The 19,171-nt window shown below is 37.5% G+C and overlaps 1 protein-coding gene across 4 annotated transcripts in view; it reads right to left on the bottom strand.

Annotated features, from left to right (window-relative positions):
* gnal (guanine nucleotide binding protein (G protein), alpha activating activity polypeptide, olfactory type) overlaps positions 1 to 19,171 on the bottom strand; it is a 213,864-nt gene that overhangs the window by 124,984 nt on the left and 69,709 nt on the right. For all 4 annotated transcript variants that reach the window (XM_067377813.1, XM_067377814.1, XM_067377815.1 and 1 more), the window contains exon 5: positions 17,318 to 17,415. In XM_067377813.1, coding sequence (XP_067233914.1) covers positions 17,318 to 17,415 — 98 coding nt within the window. The remainder of the gene's footprint in view (positions 1 to 17,317; positions 17,416 to 19,171) is intronic.

The following is a 19,171-nucleotide window of genomic DNA, read 5'->3' as shown; positions in this document are numbered from 1 at the left end:
GTATATTAATAGTAAATTAATAATTAATAAATTTAAGATCATCATGTTTGCAGCGAACAATATATTTTAGACCTAGTGGAGTAATAGTAATAATATCTAGGTCTAAATTGAAATAGGCTATTTTACGTTTTAATGGATCATGCTATAAACATAATGATCTTATAATACATCATGCATTGCTGTGTCTGTTATCTTATAATTCCTACTTTTGGACACTTTGGCTTTATCGGACATTAGACAAAACTGCAAAATCAAGCTGTTATATTCATATATTTATTGTCCAACATTCCCAATTTTTATGATGCATGTCCTTAATTTAATTTCATATGTTGGTATTAATTCAGTGTTTATAAGCCTTTTAAAGAATTTTAACCCAAACTGACTTGGGTTTCTAGAGAGCAAAGTTTTTGTGAAAAAAAGTGGAAGATTTAAACACAAAGTGTGTAAAAAAACTGTAAAAAGGATTTGATGATCTCTAGTTATAGTATTTTATTCTGTGTTTTCATCATTCAGGTTGGATTTCAGCTTTAATGTACATTTTTTTAAACAAAGCAGCTGATATTGCCATAGAAACTTGTGGGCTGCCAACTCGCTTTGACCCCAAAATGGCGGAAACGCAGGGCCCTGCTGGGCGCCGGTGTTTCAATGGAACGTTCTATTGACCATCGCTTCTTGTTAGTATATATTCTTTGACTACACTAATTAGCTACTTTATTCTGAAGTAATAAGAAAATAAAATGCCGTTGCCATTGAAATTCCTTTTAGAGATGAATTCATATAACCCCTCACCCCCAATTCAATATTTATATTTTCTTCCTATATTTAGAGCATCGTGAACAGTGAGCTGCTCTGCCTGCTACAGAATTTTCTCCACTTCGCGTCCGTCTTCAGCATCTCTGGCCTCTTGTTAACGGCCGTTTACAGACTCAGACATGAAGTGGGCCATTTACTTTATCACTGTCCCAGTAGCACCCGAAATAACAGAAAAAATAAATACAAAAATACAGTACAAAGACTGGAGAATTGTAATGTATTTTTGTATTTCTGTTATTTTCACGAGCTACTGGAACAGTGATAAAGATCGACCAGTCGACTGCTCTAGCTAAAGCATGGCATACTGGCTACAACTAGACAGGAAATATCAGATGAAGTCTCTTCTCTGCTCTTCAAATACATAAAATATTAGCCTTTATGGGCATAGTGTTGTCTTGAGCAAAGGAAATGCTGAACATTTTTTCAAACATCAGATCTTTATTTACCTTTGCATAGCAAAGAAGCAGAGATCTCCAAACTGCGTTCGGTTCTTCATTCACCATAGAGGTGGGGAGGATTTATGAGGTTTGACTGACAGTTTGAGGATCCAGTGGAGTTACTAAGTTTTGTCACAATCATTTTCATTCGTTAAATATTTGTAAAACCCACATACAGGCATAAATGGTGACCAATAGCATTATTTTTTTTAAATAAAATAAAACAAAAATGAGAAAATATAGAGATACAAGGTTTCCGCCTGACACCAACGATATATTCTTAACACTCTCGGGTCGGCGGTCACGCGTGATCACTGCGTTTTTTTTCTAACCAGTGTGAAAGAGACTCAAAATACTCTGTCAATGTTGCACATACAATTAAGAGTTATACACCATTTTAATCTGTGGAATATCTTCTTTTATATGTGTACACTCAGAGTAACAACAAAATGTTGTGCTTTTTGTAAAATAAAGAAATCTAACATGATGCGTGATCTCTCGTCTCCCTCTGAACGAAGTCCAATCTGATAGTTCTCAGAAAATGAACTGTAACTTAGTGAATACTAATGACAAAAAAATTAGACTTATGTCTAAAAAAACATTGAAATGTCAGGTTTTAAATCGTGTAAACAAATATTCTGTGTTTATGTAATCTGTATGAAAAGAGAGCCATGTCAGAAGTCCGTGATTCAGCTCATTATTCGCTAATGCGGCCACGCCCACAGAGCCAGCGCTATTCAGGCGCAAATTCTGAGTCAATACTTGCATACATCGTCTCAATCGTGTATTTATCGTCTTTAAAAGTGTTTTGAATAGCCATAGTTAGCGATCTCTGGCCTCAGTTCGGTTATTTCCTGGATTGCCTATTCTTCTTTAGTGCTCAGGCATTTGTGGACTAAAGGTGTACAGAGCGCCCTCCGGCTGCAAGTATGAATTCAAAACACAGTATCCAGCACTCATAGTAATGACAATAAATCCTGAATAAATATTACTCCTCTGTATAGAAAATTGACAAACATATGAGAATCCATCAGTATTTCTCCAAATGTGCATTCTTTTAAGCTAAAAGCCTATATGAAATGCCATAGAGGTAACATAATTGTTCAGACACTTTGCATCACAGAAATACATTATATTTTAAAGAATATAATAGAATACCATTATTTAAAATTGTAATAATATTTCACAGTATTGCTATTTTTTCTGTATGTTTGATTTACATTATGATGAGATTTGAGACATGATCAACAGAGGGTTTTTCACAGCCTACCTGACTGAAAGAGCTCATTATTTATGCAGCTCATTAGAGCTCTTTATGCAATTCTTTTGTCTTCTCATGTGAGAATCACCCATTATACATGAGGATTCACGCCTCCACGCATACTGTGTTTCTTGACCAAAGATGTTTTAGAAAATTTAAATCTCTCTATTGTTTTATATGAACAAGCAGGCAGCATAATTTTTACCTCATTTTGAAGCAAAGTTCACTCTAGTCTACAACCTCAAATACCCAGAAGTCTTGTGAACAAAGATTTAATATATATTTTTTGGCCTTATTTCAGTGACTTAAGTTTTTTTGTTTTTTCAATAACCACGCATAAACGCTATTCCTTCAAAAACACAAACATGTACATACATGTTCCTCACATATTATGGTAGCCTAGTTTGTGCTGAATACAGTGTAATGACACATTTTCCATTAATATGTTTATGAACAACTGAAAAAAGCACAAATGTCAGGGCATGTCAAAACTTCTCCAAGGCCCCAAAAATCCTCAGACCCCTGAGGGTTAACTGTGTAGCATTTCTTTTCTTTTCTTTTATTCATTAATTTTTTGCCATTTGGTAATTATTCACGGCCATTTTGTATCCATTTTGTACGGAAATACTTGTGGCCGATGAACTTGTAGAAGAATAGAGTGAGATTTAGTTACTTACACAATGTGTATCTGATATGAATAAACATCGGCATATTATATTTGAATGGATTGTTATTGCTGCTTCCATAGATATTAGTGTATTTTTCATTGGCTGTGGCTCGTCGCGACACGTGAGACCACAGGATATCGAGTCAGCCGGCAGCTCCAGATATTTAGCATGCTAGATATTTTTCTGGCATCAGCAATGTGTCAGCGATGCGTCAGCGAGCCTCTTTGATTTGTCATTGAGTAGTTCACACATAAAGATTGGCGAGCGCTGATCACTCGCTGATTTGCCCCCAATCACAGCGAGCTTGTTAACTTGCAAATCATGCTTAAATTGGGCTTAAAATCCTGTAGTGTGAACTTGCCAGAAATTGAAAGGAACTTTTGCAAAGGACATTACGATGTTTTAGCGCTGTTTGTTATGGAAAATTCCCTTAGCTGTAAAAAAGACAAATACAAAGATTTTCCTCAGCGGACATTGAAAAGGATTTTTATAATGGATATAATATTATGGACATTGACCTGAATAATGAATGTTATATCAGACACAGGTAATGCTCGCTCTGCTCAGGCGATCTATCTCTCTTTCTCCCTCTCTCTCTTTCACATTCCTTCCTATTATATCTAAAGTGACGTTTTAGAATTAATAACAAAGCCTTGGTCAAACTGTCAACTTGACATTTGAATCCGTGGCGGAAGGAAGTAGTTCTGCACAAAAGAGGGTTTTAATGACACTCCGTTCTTATTTCTTATTTATTTACACACTCGTGCCGTCAAACTGTTGTATAAACGCAATATCACACTTGTAGCCTTGTGAAATGACTGTATATCAGAATGCTGTGATGTACGCTGTGATTACCTACGGCTGAATCACAGCCGTGCTGATATACAGTTATATCGCACGCTTACAAGTGTGTAAATAAATAAAAACAACAATGGAGCGTCTTTAAAAATCCTCTTTCGTGCATAACTACTTCCTACCGCAACGGATTCAAGTTGACATTTTGCCCCAGCCTTCGTTACTAATTCTAAAACATCACTTTAGAACTAGTAACGAAGGATTGTTGAGTTACTCCACTGAAACTCATTGTATTTTCTACATTGTATATTAGGGAGAGAGAGAGATCACCTGAGCGAGCATTACGTTACCTGTGTCTGATAAAACATTCATTCTTCAGGTCGATGTCTATAACATTATATCCATTATAAAAATGTCCGAATGTCCGCTGAGGAAAGCGATCTTTGTATTTATCCTTTTTACAGCTAAGGGAATTTTCCATAACATACAGCGCTAAAACAACATCCTTTCCTTTGCAAAAGTTTCTTTTAATTTAAAAGTCTCTTGCGACTGGCTCATTGAATGAGTCTCATTCACTTGTAAAGTTTTGCTGACATCTAATGGCGTATTAATTAGGGATGCTCACATTGACCGTTTAACCGTTAACCGAAAGTAAGAATTTTAACCGATTAATACTATCAGTTAAACGTTTTTTTTTGTTTTGTTTTGTTTTGTTTGTTTGTTTGTTTTTTTTTTGCTGCATGGTTAAAGAAAAATATGCTATATATAGTTACATATATGCTTATTTGTTAACTCGCGGGGCGTTTCACACGTGCCAGACATATTTCGCTAAGCAACAAGCAAAATGAAGCGAGCGAAAAGAAGTACTGACCATTTCGATAGGCACGGGGGACAGGGGGGTCAAGACGACCCCGCACTTTTGAAAAGACAGAAATCGACCCCCCCGCACTTTTGATAAGGGCTGCTTCAATCAGTCACAATATATCATCTTTTAGCTTAGGATATTTTCTTTCAAATGAGACCATTTTCACGTTTCTGTGAGCTTTCCTTCATAAATAATCAACTGTTTTGTTGCAGATGTGAAGAAGAGGAAATGCGCTCTCGAACAGAGAAACACGCGATCTCCAAGCAATCGATCACAGCGTGCTAACGTTTTAGGACAGGACGATGGTATATAAATCGTGGCCGAACGTTAGCGTTTGTCAATCAAGCAAAACCGTCCATTCAGAAACCAAGAAATTTGACACTTTAAGGTAAGAGGCTGGTCTCTCAGATTGACGCGCGAGCTGGCTTGACTGAAGTTTTCGTGAGGATTTGTAGTTAATGGACACCGTACACCGTCCGTGGTCATAACAAATAACAATCCTTGAGGTAGGCCTGCTATTTTTATTTGACGGAAAAAATGTCTAAAATACCGGTTGTTCAAAGCTTCAATCGATTCACCGTGTTTTTTGTTTTTTTTTGTCATCTTAATTTGTTAAACATTTAAGTGAAGTTATGCCTTTTTATTTAAATTATGCAGGTGCGAATTTGATAATGTGAATCCAGGTTCTGTTGTTTATCTGTTCTATGCTGCTGTTTGCATGTTAAAATAAACCCGTGGAAGACACAGACACTCGTCAATTGTATTTTTTTATTTAATGTCATATATGTGTCATATTATCATCATATACGCTATACAACATTTTAATCTTATCAGTTAACGGTTAATAATCGGATAACGAGCGTCGGTTGTCGGTCGAGAAAGTTAACCGAAATGAGCATCCCTAGTATTAATGCAATTTTCACTCAATCCATATTACTCCCTAACGCTGCATTCACATGGGGCATCAGCGTCAACGCTTGACGGAGGGCGTGTCTGAAGCTTGAGCTGACACAACCATCATAGTACAACAGCCAATCACATTACTTTTCGGTGTTGCATTAATGGATTTGGCTAGCGTCTGTGATCTGATTGGCTGACAATTGCATTGGCGCTTGAAAAGTTGAGAAATCTTCAACTTCTGCCGCGAACAACACGAGTGAAGCAACATGACGGAACCCACAATTCAGTTCGGCAACGCATGACGTCACCAATTCAAAGTAAATGAGAAGCGTTAACGGCAACGCCCCATGTGAATACCCTTTCTCAATAACAAATACAACATATTTATATAAAATAATATTTATTGAACAACAGTATTTAAATGATCAAAAATAGCCATTATAAATGACACACTAGTGTGCCGTGACAGGTTGCCAAGTGTGCCATGTGGATAATTACCAAATGCCAAAAAAAAAAAAAAATAAATAAATAAAATAAATGATACACAGTTAAGAATATATTGTTGGTGTCAGGTGGTGTAACGATTCGGGACTCATGGTAAGATCCATATGCAAGCTTTATTAAATGTGAGCGTGGTCGTACAGGCAGGGGTCAGATTACAGCAAACAGGTACAGCAAGGAACAGGCGGAATCGTAGTCAGGGTACAGGCAGTAGGTCGAGGCAGGCAGATATCACTCACAGAACAGTAGACAAGGCAAAGGTCAGGACAGGCGGCACAGGATCGTAGACGGGAAACAGACAGGCAGACAAGATAAACGCTTGGAATTGTACACAGAGGCAACAAGACTTCGCGGTGAGGTGGTGTGTGTATGAGTCTTTTATAGTCCAGGTAATGTGTGGCAGCTGGGTGAGGTGATTAGTGTGGAGTGATTGTGAAGTGAGTGCAGGTGATAAGCAATGGCGGATCATGGGAAATGTAGTCCGGGATGTGACAGGAACAGACGTGATTGTGACAGGTGGAAACCTCGTATCTCTATATTTCCTCATTTTTGTTTTATTTTATTTTTAAAAATCAATGCTATTAGTCACCCTTCATGCCTGTATGTGGGTTTTACAAATATTTAATGAATGAAAAGGATTTTAAAGAGCTCCATTGGATCCTCAAACTGTCAGTCAAACATCATAAATCCTCCCCACCTCTATGGTGAATGAAGCGTCGCGTGCAGTTTGGAGATCTCAACTTTTTTGCAATAAAAAGGTAAATAAAGATCTGATGTTTAAAAAAAATAAGTAAATAAATAAAGTACTGCTCAAGAAACCCTGTCTATAAAGGCTAATGTTTTATGTATTTGAAGACCGGAGAAGAGTCTTCTTCTGATATTTCCCTTCTAGATGTAGCCATTATGCTATGCTATAGAGGATGTAAGTTAAATATAGCCTTAATATTAAATTATCTAATTTAACAAAGCACAATTCAATTTGCTCTGGAACAATTAATAGATTAATAAGACCAAAGATTGCCCGTTTTATGTACCCAAAATAAGACACAGCAGCAAATCGTCAAAGCACTGGCCGAGATGAAGCTGTTCTCGGTGCGTACACGGCCCCTGAAAGGCCGCTGATGGCCTGGAGCTTGTATCTCCGAAAAAGTCTAAACAAATTGTAAAATAGGCACTATGATTAGATATGTGTTACATATTTCAGGTCTAAACAACTGCATTCTCTCCTAAAAAAAAAAAATCTTAAAACTACAATTCGTGGTACAACAAGTGTGGTATTCGCAAAAAAATACGGTGGAAATGCGCAGATATTTACACTAAGTTTATTTTTTTTAAATCCCAATATGTGCGTGCAAAATCGAGTACGCACATTTCAGTGCCTTTTTTTGTGCATACGCAACATTTATACATCAGGCCCCTGTTCTTTTCACAATCGGATAGCTATCTGATCAGACAAAACGCATGAAGAGACCAGGTGTAAACAGGCCCAAAAAATTTAGTAATAAAGATGTGATCAGTTAAAGATGTGAACAACTCATGATAAGAGATGGTGGAATGAGAAATGTGCTATTTAAATTCAGTTCGCTTTCACTATGGGACCACTGTGTTGCTGGTGTGTAAATCACATGTTAAACACACTATTGGCCAACGGAGTTCATGTGACATAGCGTAGCTGTCATACAGACCATATTATATATATATATATATATATATATATATATATATATATATATATATATATATATATATATATATATATATATATATATATATATATATATATATATTGAAGATTTATTAAAAACGAAAAACGGGGTGTACATTAATGAGGAAAAAAAATGAACTTAAATGATTTTAGCAAATGACTGCAATATAACAAAAAGTGAAAAAAAATAAAAAAATAAATAAAAAAATAAATATATATATATATATACACACACATACACACATACATACACACAGTATCTCACAGAAATTAGTGCACCACTCACATTTTTGTAAATATTTTATTATATCTTTTCATGTGACAACACTGAAGAAATGACACTTTGCTCCAATGTAAAGTAGTGAGTGTACAGCTTGTATAACAGTGAAAATTTGCTGTCCCCTCAAAATAACTCAACACACAGCCATTAATGTCTAAACCGCTGGCCACAAAAGTGAGTACACCCCTAAGTGAAAATGTCCAAATTGGGCCCAAAATGTCAATATTTTTTGTGGCCACCATTATTTTCCAGCACTGCCTTAACCCTCTTGGGCATGGAGTTCACCAGAGCTTCACAGGTTGCCACTGGAGTCATTTGAGGATGCCCCACAGATGCTCAATAGGGTTTAGGTCTGGAGACCTGCTTGGCCAGTCCATCACCTTAACCCTCAGCAAGACACACTTGTCTTTGTACTCCTCACCTGGTTGCCGCCACTCACGCTTGACACCATCTGAACCAAATAAGTTTATCTTTTTCTCATCAGACCACAGGACATGGTTCCAGTAATCCATGTCCTTAGTCTGCTTGTCTTTAGCAAACTGTTTGCGGGTTTTCTTGTGCATCATCTTTAGAAGAGGTTTCCTTCTGGGACGACAGCCATGCAGACCAATTTGATCCAGTGTGCGGCGGATGGTCTGAGCACTGACAGGCTGACCCCCCACCCCTTCAACCTCTGCAGCAATGCTGGCAGCACTCATACATCTATATCCCAAACACAACTTCTGGATATGACGCTGAGCACGTGCACTCAACTTCTTTGGTCGACCATGGCAAGGCCTGTTCTGAATGGAACCTGTCCTGTTAAACCGCTGTGTGGTCTTGGCCACCGTGCTGCAGCTCAGTTTCAGGGTTTTGGCAGTCTTCTTATAGTCTACGCCATCTTTATGTAGAGCAACAATTCTTTTTTTCAGATCCTGAGAGAGTTCTTTGCCATGAGGTGCCATGTTGAACTTCCAGTGACCAGTATGACAGAGAGCAATAACACCAAATTTAACACACCTGCTTCCAATTCACACCTGAGACATTTTCATTTTCACTTAGGGGTGTACTCACTTTTGTGGCCAGCGGTTTTGACATTAATGGCTGTGTTGAGTTATTTTGAGGGGACAGAAAATTTACACTGTTATACAAGCTGTACACTCACTACTTTACATTGTAGCAAAGTGTCATTTCTTCAGTGTTGTCTCATGAAAAGATGTGAGGAGTGGTATCATTCATCATAAAAGTAATCCATATATGTGACCAGTCACGGAAAGTAGGGACACAAGTCGGTTATGGAGCATTTTGAGTTATTCACAGATTCTGAAAGTGTAGTCTCCAAGCTTTCAACCTCAAAATGTACGCTTTTAAATATACCAATACTGCTATCTCAAACACGGAAAGGCTTATTCATGATCTCAACTAACAGATTCTGCAAAAAAAACGAAAATCACCAATTTTGAAATAAAATGCTTCTTTCTCATTTTGCTCGAAAGTTGTGCTGCCGACTTGTGTCCCTGGTTTCCGTGACAGGTCACACACACATATATATATTATATATATATATATATTATATATATATATATGGATTACTGAAGCTTGGGCACTATTCAATGCCATTACAAAGCTGGGAAAAGCTAGGATATTATAACTCTGATTGTGTTTGGCTTGAGGGTGTGTCAGGGTTCTGCCCTGACATCCTTGTTAGGGGCCAAGCCCCGAAGGGGCTGTAGCCCCTATTGTAATTGTACGTTTTCCCTTTTATTATTATTATTCTTCCTCCCGAATGGGAGTCTATGGCAGCCCTATCAACGGAACATGAGAAAATGATGAAATTTGGCACAGTTGTAGAGATGCTCATGAATAGTGATTGGACCAAATTTGGAGTCTCTAGAACCAACTCTATAGCGCCACCACCAGTTCAAAATTTCAACATTCTAACGGTTTTAACATTTGAACTGTTTGTCATAGAAAAATTTAATTTAGTTCATCTGATTCGTCTCTTCATGCTGATGCTATTCAACTTCTTACATTAAGTCTCCACCCATTACAGTAGCGGCCATTTTGAAAAGTACAGTATTTGTTTTTTTCGCTTCTCCTCCTTCAAAATTTGTCCAATTTTGTCCAATCTTTGATCAGATTATCTTTGGACTGAGCCGCACAGAAATGACTGAACAGATTATTTTTATTCATCTTTGTTCAAAGGTTATGATGTCACGAAGTTAACGAGGTCGACCCAAAATTAGTATAGAGGCTGTATCTCGGCCAAACTTTGAGCAATCGAAACAAAAATTGGTACCCTTCATCAGAACCATGGTCTGAGGGTCTATGCCAAACTTGGGAACAGCGCCACCTACAGGTCATGAGATATGAAAAATGGCTATTTTGGCCAATAACTTTTGAACAGTTTGTCAGAAAATCAAGATCTTGGTGTCTATGGATTCCTTGGATCATGCCGAATCCGACGATACCGATTCTGTCAATATTGGATGAATCACGTGTCCGCCATTTTGAATTTTGTCATAAATTGCGATATCTTTTAAACAATTTGACATATCTTCACAAAAATTGATATGTATGACCTTTAGAAGGTTGTGAAGGTACCTGAGAAGTTTCAGCACAGCGCCACCTACTGTTCCACAGATGTAATGATTATTTCAAAAACGCTTATAACTTTTGAAAACACTTTCCAAAATGTGTATGCTTCATGTCATTTTATTCCCTGGCTTATGCCGATTCCAACAATGTATCATTTGTCATTTTCCTTAAATGTACCTGTCTGCCGTATTGAAGTAAATGAAAAACAGTTTTTTCGCTACTCCTCCTACAAATTTTGGTCAATTTTGTCCAAAATCAGCTCAGATGATCTTTGGACCGAGCCGCACAGAAATGACTGAACAGATTTTTGATATTCACTACCATTTCCGAGATATTCATCTCTGAATGTGACCTTGCTTGTGTTTGTTGTCTTATGCTAGTTAGCTTAGCACAGTAATTGCTTAGCATGCTAAACTATTGCTATTCTTTCTAATGTGGTCTTCAGTCAACAGGTTAACCAAAACTTAGTTGGCATTAAATAACTTTGCATACTAATATGGTTAACATGCTATGAAGCTTTTTTTTTTGTGAACTCTTTCTCACACTGAAACCTCTGCTTAGCATACTGATGAACTTGCATGGCTGATTAGCTCAATGTGTTACGCCACGGATCCCGAATGCTCTGCATCGTGGGTTCGAAACTCAGTGTGACACATGCCCAGACCGCATGAGGTACTGTGGCAGGAAAAGATGCAGAACTTGTGTCTGTTCTAGGCATTCTGCCTAAAACTGGTCTAATCTGAAGCTATCACATGCAATTCCTTTATGTCCAAATTCGTAGTTATTCTTCTTCCCCCTGTATGGTAATCAATGAACCATAAGAAGGAAAATTATCAAATTTGGCATGCTTGTAGTGATAGTAATTAAAAGTAATTTGACCAACTTTGGAGTATCTAGGACTAAGTCTATAGCGCCACCACCAGTTCAAATATTCACTTTTGTAAAGGTTATAACTTTTGAACCCTTTGTTCCAGAAAAATGAATGTCAATACAACTGATTCCTCTCTTCATACTGATCACATTCAATATCTTACATTAAGTCTCCACCCAGTACAGTAGTGGCCATTTTGAAAAGTACAGTATTCCGTTTTTTCGCTACTCCTCCTCCTTCAAAATTTGTCCAATTTTGTCCAAACTTTGATCAGGTGATCTTTGGTCTGAGCCGCACAGAAATGACTGAACAGATTTTTTTTATTCATCTTTGTTCAAAAGTTATGATGTCACGAAGTTAACGAGGTTGACCCAAAATTGCTATAGAGGCTGTATCTCGGCCAAACTTTGAGCAATCAAAACTAAAATTGGTACACTTGATCAAGACCATGATCTGAGGTTCCATGCCAAATTTGGGAACAGCGCCACCTACAGGTCATGAGATCTGAAAAATGGCTATTTTGGCCAATAACTTTTGAACACTTTATTAGAAAATCAAGATCTTGGTGTCTATGGATTCCCTGTGCCATGCCGAATCCGAGGATATCAAATTCGTCAACATCGGATGAACCACGTGTCCGCCATTTTGAATTTTGTCATAAATTGCAATAACTTTTAAACAATTTGACATATCATCACAAAATTTGGTACATATGACCATCAGAGTGTCCTGAAGGTACATGAGAAGTTTCAGCACAGCGCCACCTAGTGTTCCACAGATATAATGATTTTTGCAAAATTGCTTATAACTTTTGAAAACATTATCCAAAATTTGTCTGCTTTATGTCATTTTATTCCCTGGTTTATGCCGATTCCGACAATGTGTCATTTGTCATTTTCCTTAAATGTACCTGTCTGCCATATTGAATTAAATCAAAAACAGTTTTTTCGCTACTCCTCCCACAAATTTTGGTCAATTTTGTCCAAAATCAGCTCAGATGATCTTTGGACCGAGCCGCACAGAAATGACTGAACGGATTTTTGATATTCGCTACCATTCCCGAGATATTCATCTCTGAATGTGACCTTGCTTGTGTTTGTTGTCTTATACTAGTTAGCTTAGCACAGTAATTGCTTAGCATGCTAAACTATTGCTATTCTTTCTAATGTGGTCTTCAGTCAACAGGTTAACCAAAACTTAGTTGGCATTAAATAACTTTGCATACTAATATGGTTAACATGCTATGAAGCTTTTTTTTTTGTGAACTCTTTCTCACACTGAAACCTCTGCTTAGCATACTGATGAACTTGCATGGCTGATTAGCTCAATGTGTTACGCCACGGATCCCGAATGCTCTGCATCGTGGGTTCGAAACTCAGTGTGACACATGCCCAGACCGCATGAGGTACTGTGGCAGGAAAAGATGCAGAACTTGTGTCTGTTCTAGGCATTCTGCCTAAAACTGGTCTAATCTGAAGCTATCACATGCAATTCCTTTATGTCCAAATTCGTAGTTATTCTTCTTCCCCCTGTATGGTAATCAATGAACCATAAGAAGGAAAATTATCAAATTTGGCATGCTTGTAGTGATAGTAATTAAAAGTAATTTGACCAACTTTGGAGTATCTAGGACTAAGTCTATAGCGCCACCACCAGTTCAAATATTCACTTTTGTAAAGGTTATAACTTTTGAACCCTTTGTTCCAGAAAAATGAATGTCAATACAACTGATTCCTCTCTTCATACTGATCACATTCAATATCTTACATTAAGACTCCACCCAGTACAGTAGTGGCCATTTTGAAAAGTACAGTATTCCATTTTTTCACTACTCCTCCTACAATTTTTGTCCAATTTTGTCCAAAATCAGCTCAGGTGATCTTTGGACCGAGCCGCACAGAAATGACTGAACGGATTTTTGATATTCGCTACCATTCCCAAGATATTCATCTCTGAATGTGACCTTGCTTGTGTTTGTTGTCTTATGCTAGTTAGCTTAGCATGCTAATTGCTTAGCATGCTAACCAGTTGTCATTCTCTTTAATGTGGCTCTTCAGCTATCAAGTTAACCATGAGCTTCATTAGCATTAAGTTAGCTTAGCATGCTAATATGGTTAGCATGCTAAGTAATGCTTTTTTGTAAATTCTTTCTTACACTAAAAGTTCTCTTCCACAGATTGTTGAATGTGCATCCTCAAGTAGCTCAATGTGTAAAGCCAGTTACCTGATGAGCTCTGCACCCCAAGATAGTGGGTTCGAATCCCAGGTGGAGCGGTTTTATGAAATAGTGTGTTTTGATTCCTTTACTGCCTCTTGGATTAGAAATAAATGCTTTTTGTTTCATGCTGTGTTCATTTTCATCTAAGCTTATGTTCATTCTGAGTTCATTTTCGCCCGTAATTCTGAACCAGCTGTTTCATGTTTGTTCATTTTCTGCTGTTTTTCCTCTTCCTGCTCTGTATTGCGCTACAGCATGATGAGCTGCAGAATGATCTAAAGTAGTTATTAAATATAACATTCAGTGCAGTTTTATAAAAATTCTTCATTTTGAGTTCATTTTCACATGAACTAATGAACTTCGGCAGGTGTGCCAACATTCACCTGCACAGTGGTGCAATGAGATGAGAAATGGACACTGGACTCGGAGGTCGTGGGTTCGAATCCCGTGTGGGGTTCCTTTATACAATTGTGTGTAATGAGTCATTTTGATACCTTTTTTATCCAAATAAGCATTGTACTAATCTTTATTCCTCTTGAATGAGATACAAGTGTTTTTAGTTCATTCCCTGTTCATTCTCTGAACTTCTATTGATTTTCATTTCATTTCCACCTGTCCTTCTGAACCAGCTGTTTTGCATGTACATTCAATTTCTGCTGTTTTTGCTCTTCCTGCTCCGTATTGCGCTACTGCCCCTTCTGGGGCTTGGCCCCGAATTGCTGCTTGCAGCTATATTTTGTTTTGTCTTTGTTTAATGTGTCTTTGTTTGTGTTTGCCATGTGCTCCTCTGTTCCCACCTCCTTGTTTGCTGTCACCACGCCCTCTTGTTTAGTCATTGTTCAGTCCTCGTTTGTTATTAGTGTTTTCACCTGTTCCCTATTCAATTCTTGGACCCCTCCTCTTCTCCATTTACACTACATCACTTGGTCCCATCATTCAGGCACATGGTTTCTCCTACCATTGCTATGCTGATGACACACAACTCTTCCTTTCATTCCAACCAGATGATCCCACAGTAGCTGCACGAATCTCAAGCTGTCTGGCAGACATCTCTGCATGGATGAAAGAACATCATCTACAGCTCAACCTGGCTAAGACTGAGCTTCTCGTCTTCCCTGCCAATCCGACTCTAAATCACGATTTCAGCATCCAGCTAGGCACATCCTCAATTACCCCATCAAATTCGGCCAGAAATCTTGGAGTAATCCTTGATGATCAACTGACATTCAAAGACCACATTGCAATGACAGCTCAGTCATGCAGATTTGCACTATACAACATCAGGAAAATCAGGCCCTTTCTAACAGAACATGCAACACAACTTCTGGTCCAGGCTCTGGTCATTTCTAGGCTTGATTACTGCAATGCACTTCTGGCTGGACTGCCATCATGCACAATCAAGCTTCTACAAATGATTCAGAACGCAGCAGCACGTCTCGTCTTCAACGAGCCCAAAAGAGCCCACGTCACGCCTCTCTTCATCTCTCTTCACTGGCTACCACTTGCTGCTCGCATCAAATTCAAGGTGTTGACGCTTGCTTACAGATCTACCACAGGCTTAGCACCCTCCTACTTCCGCTCACTCTTACGAGTCTACACTCCTACCAGAACCCTGCGCTCATTAAAGGAGCGAAGGCTTGTGGTACCATCACAGAGAGGCACGAAATCACTTTCCAGAACATTCTCATTCACTGTCCCTTGCTGGTGGAATGATCTTCCTGCCTTCATCCGGAATGCGGAATCCCTGGCAATATTCAAAAGACAGCTGAAAACCCATCTCTTTCGTGAGCACTTAACCTCATCCTAAAAAAAAAAAAAAAAAAAAAAAAAAAAAAAAACTTCTTATTCCTATCCTTTCACTTCCTCTAATCCCTCTCTATTGTAGCTTAGGATAATCTGAGCACTGCCTATAACTTGTATTATGAGCACTTCTTGTCTATTTGCCTCGTCATGACGACTCGCTTGTTGTATTTCCTCACTTGTAAGTCGCTTTGGATAAAAGCGTCTGCCAAATGAATAAATGTAAATGTTCCCTATTCCCTTTCTTGTTGAAGAGAAACATGGAAACCCAATTACAGTGACAATGAATGAAGAACTCATTATTTGTATGTAGCCTACTAATACATTTAAAATGTAGAGATTATAATATATAAAAAATATATATACAATATATTTTTTTCCTCAACAAACCGTCCATACCTGCATGATGAATAAGATCCTCAACTGGATGGAACTGAAATAAATACTTTGAATGTTGCGATCCTATCAGACTTATGATAGCAACCTGATTCGTAACAAAGCACTGTTCGCCAGAGGAGAACTGGCCCCCCGTTTAAGCCTGGTTTCTCCCAAGGTTTTTTTCTCCATTTTAACACCTATTTGCCACTTGTTTGCCACCTGATGTCACCTGTTGGAGTTTGGGTTCCTTGCCGCTGTCGCCTTTGGCTTGCTTAGTTGGGGACACTTGACATTGGACTTGACATTTGATATTCAACAGTATTCTTGACATTTATTCAACAGTGCTTTGATCTGCCTGCATTGACACTATTCTTTAAGAGCTGCTGTGCAGCCAAAATTATGTACCAGTTATCAATGTAAAGCTGCTTTGACACAATCTGCATTGTAAAAAGCGCTATATAAATAAAGGTGACTTGACTTGACAATATATATGAATTAACTATACACTAATAGTTGGCAAATGATTTGTAAGTACTTTATTACTGTATACTTATAAAGTTACCAATTTTTCAAAGCAGTGCTATAAATTGTAGTATATATATGACTAGTGTTGTCAAAAGTACCAGTATATCAGTAGTTGATACTAAAATTAAAAAAAAAAAATGTAACAATACCTGCCTTTCTGCAGTACCAGTAATTCGTTGACTGCATTGTTGCCAATTACAGATGTCAGTTGATGGCATGAATGCAATGGCCAATGTTAAAGTTATCTCAATACTGCTAAACGGTTAAAGTTTTTTGTTCAGCGTGAGCTTGAGTTTTGCATGCTTTTTAATCTTTTCATAACAACCAAAGAATAAACATGATGTGAATAAGAGTTCCATTGTGCTGTGTAGACAGCTTGTTTGAATATCACAGTCAATGAGCCCACGGTGAACTGAAGTGATCAACAGCTTCAGAGCAATCTTTGCCTTATTCGTGTAAATAACTCATTCATAAAAGTTTTATTTTATTGGGTCATGAGGTTTACAGAAATCCAACTGCTGAAAAAGTGGGATGAAGAGAAAGTTGAGACACACTGCACTGCACCAGTGGGTCGCACAAATAAACAGATTATCCAATGGGTTGTGCTGCACACAACAAGAAATCTCCACATGGCAAACATTACATAAGATCAGCAGAGACCCGCCATGAGAGTTGATAACACTATAATGTACGAGTAAAGCTGACATTTCAACAGATACTCACTACTGTGCACAGTCGATGAGCTGATACTCGTTTGAGCGCTCGAAACAGGCCTTCACCCCCTCATCATCCCACAGATGCTTTGCATGCTCAAAAAACTCCTGTAAAAAATAGAAACAACAAACAATATAGGAGTTAGCATATATTTATGTAACACAATAATTAACAAAAAAATGAAAAGTTAATAAGATGGGAAAATAAACATTCACTCTGCTTAAAATCTCAAAAATATAAAACATTTTTGACAGTAACAAGCAAATAAACAATATACAAAAACATTTCAGCACTAAATGCTGTGATTAACCAACCACAATTAAGTATTCCAAAGAGTTAAAGATGGGTTAGGAAATTTTAGCTGTAAAACTGTACCGCTGATAGTTGTCTGAGGCAAAAGGTCACTTTACTGTACATTATTCTTTGGATATCATTCTAATTCACCATCTGACTCTTGTTGTTGATCTGTGAAACTAAGGCATATTCTCATGAACTATAAACTGTGCTAATATTCTCACACATATATAATATAATACACATTCAAACACGCATACCAATAGACTAAACACATAAATGAACGACAAGAATGGATTAAACATCTTCTTTTGTTTTCAGTTAAAAAGGTGTAATTTAAGCTTCTGTCATGTCATGTCATGTCTTGTTTTGGTTTTGTTTCAGGTTCACAGTTTATGGTTTGCTTTCATTGTTATGCTTTGTTTGTTTTGCATCATGTGATTTCCATTGCCCTCATGTGTTCATGTCATGTGCTTCCCCTGTCTCATGTGTCATGTTCTGATTGGTTGTTATTGTCATGTGATTTCAGTTCTGTCTTTCAATCGGTTCATCGTCTTCATTGTTCACAGGTAGTCCTTGTTTGTCATTAGTCCCTTTGTATAAATAGCTCTCATGTCTCATTGTACTCTGGTCTAGCTTTGTTAAATGTAACCTGCTGTTGGTGAGTGTATGGTCCAAGTCCAAGTCCAAGTCCAAGTCCAAGTCCAAGTCCAAGTCCAAGTCGAGTCTTTGTTCATGTTTTGTATTTTTGGATCACTTCAATAAACTGCACATGGGTTCTCATCAACGCTCACATTCAGTGGACTCCTCCGTTACAGCGGCTCCTAAGTTAATAATTAACGATTTTGACAACAGAAGTGATTCCATCAAAAACTTACTTTAGCTTGATGATAACTTTTTCCTAGCCAAAATAACCTCTCTCCATTCATTTTTCCCTTATCACTGAAGCTGCTTTGAAACAACCTGTATTGTAAAAAGCGCTCTCTCTATCTCTCTCTCTCTCTCTCTCTCTCTCTCTCTCTCTCTCTCTCTCATTATATATATATATATATATATATATATATATATATATATATATATATATATATATATATATATATATATATATATATATATATATATATATATATATATATAATTTTTTTAATCCTAATTATTAAACAAATTATATAAAATTATATTGTCAGTTCCCTACAAATGAACTGGTCCTTGCATTTTATTTATTTATTTATTTTATTTTTTTACTGAAACAATGCCTAAGATATTTATTTTCATTTAATGCAGGCCAAAGCACACAGCAATGAAAGGGTTACACTCGAAACCATTAGGTGTCACTGACACCCGGAATTTTCAGTTTTGGGTGAACTATCCTTTTAACTTTGATGTTTACTGTGCATTAATGTATAGGGCATGCAAGTTCATTAAAACAATATTTGAACTCAATAATCTTAAAGCTATTGCTAATTTCACATATTCTCGAACCAGCTATCACAAAGGGCATTCTGGGTTGAGTGAGCGCGAGCGACCCTGAGCGGATGGAACAAATCTTCAGAAAGGCATTCTCTGCTC

This window comes from Chanodichthys erythropterus, chromosome 23 (genome assembly GCF_024489055.1).
Source record: "Chanodichthys erythropterus isolate Z2021 chromosome 23, ASM2448905v1, whole genome shotgun sequence".
Classification (NCBI taxonomy): Eukaryota; Metazoa; Chordata; class Actinopteri; order Cypriniformes; family Xenocyprididae; genus Chanodichthys; species Chanodichthys erythropterus.
Note: the sequence above shows the minus strand (reverse complement) of the source record. Positions and strands in the feature narration are given on the sequence as shown.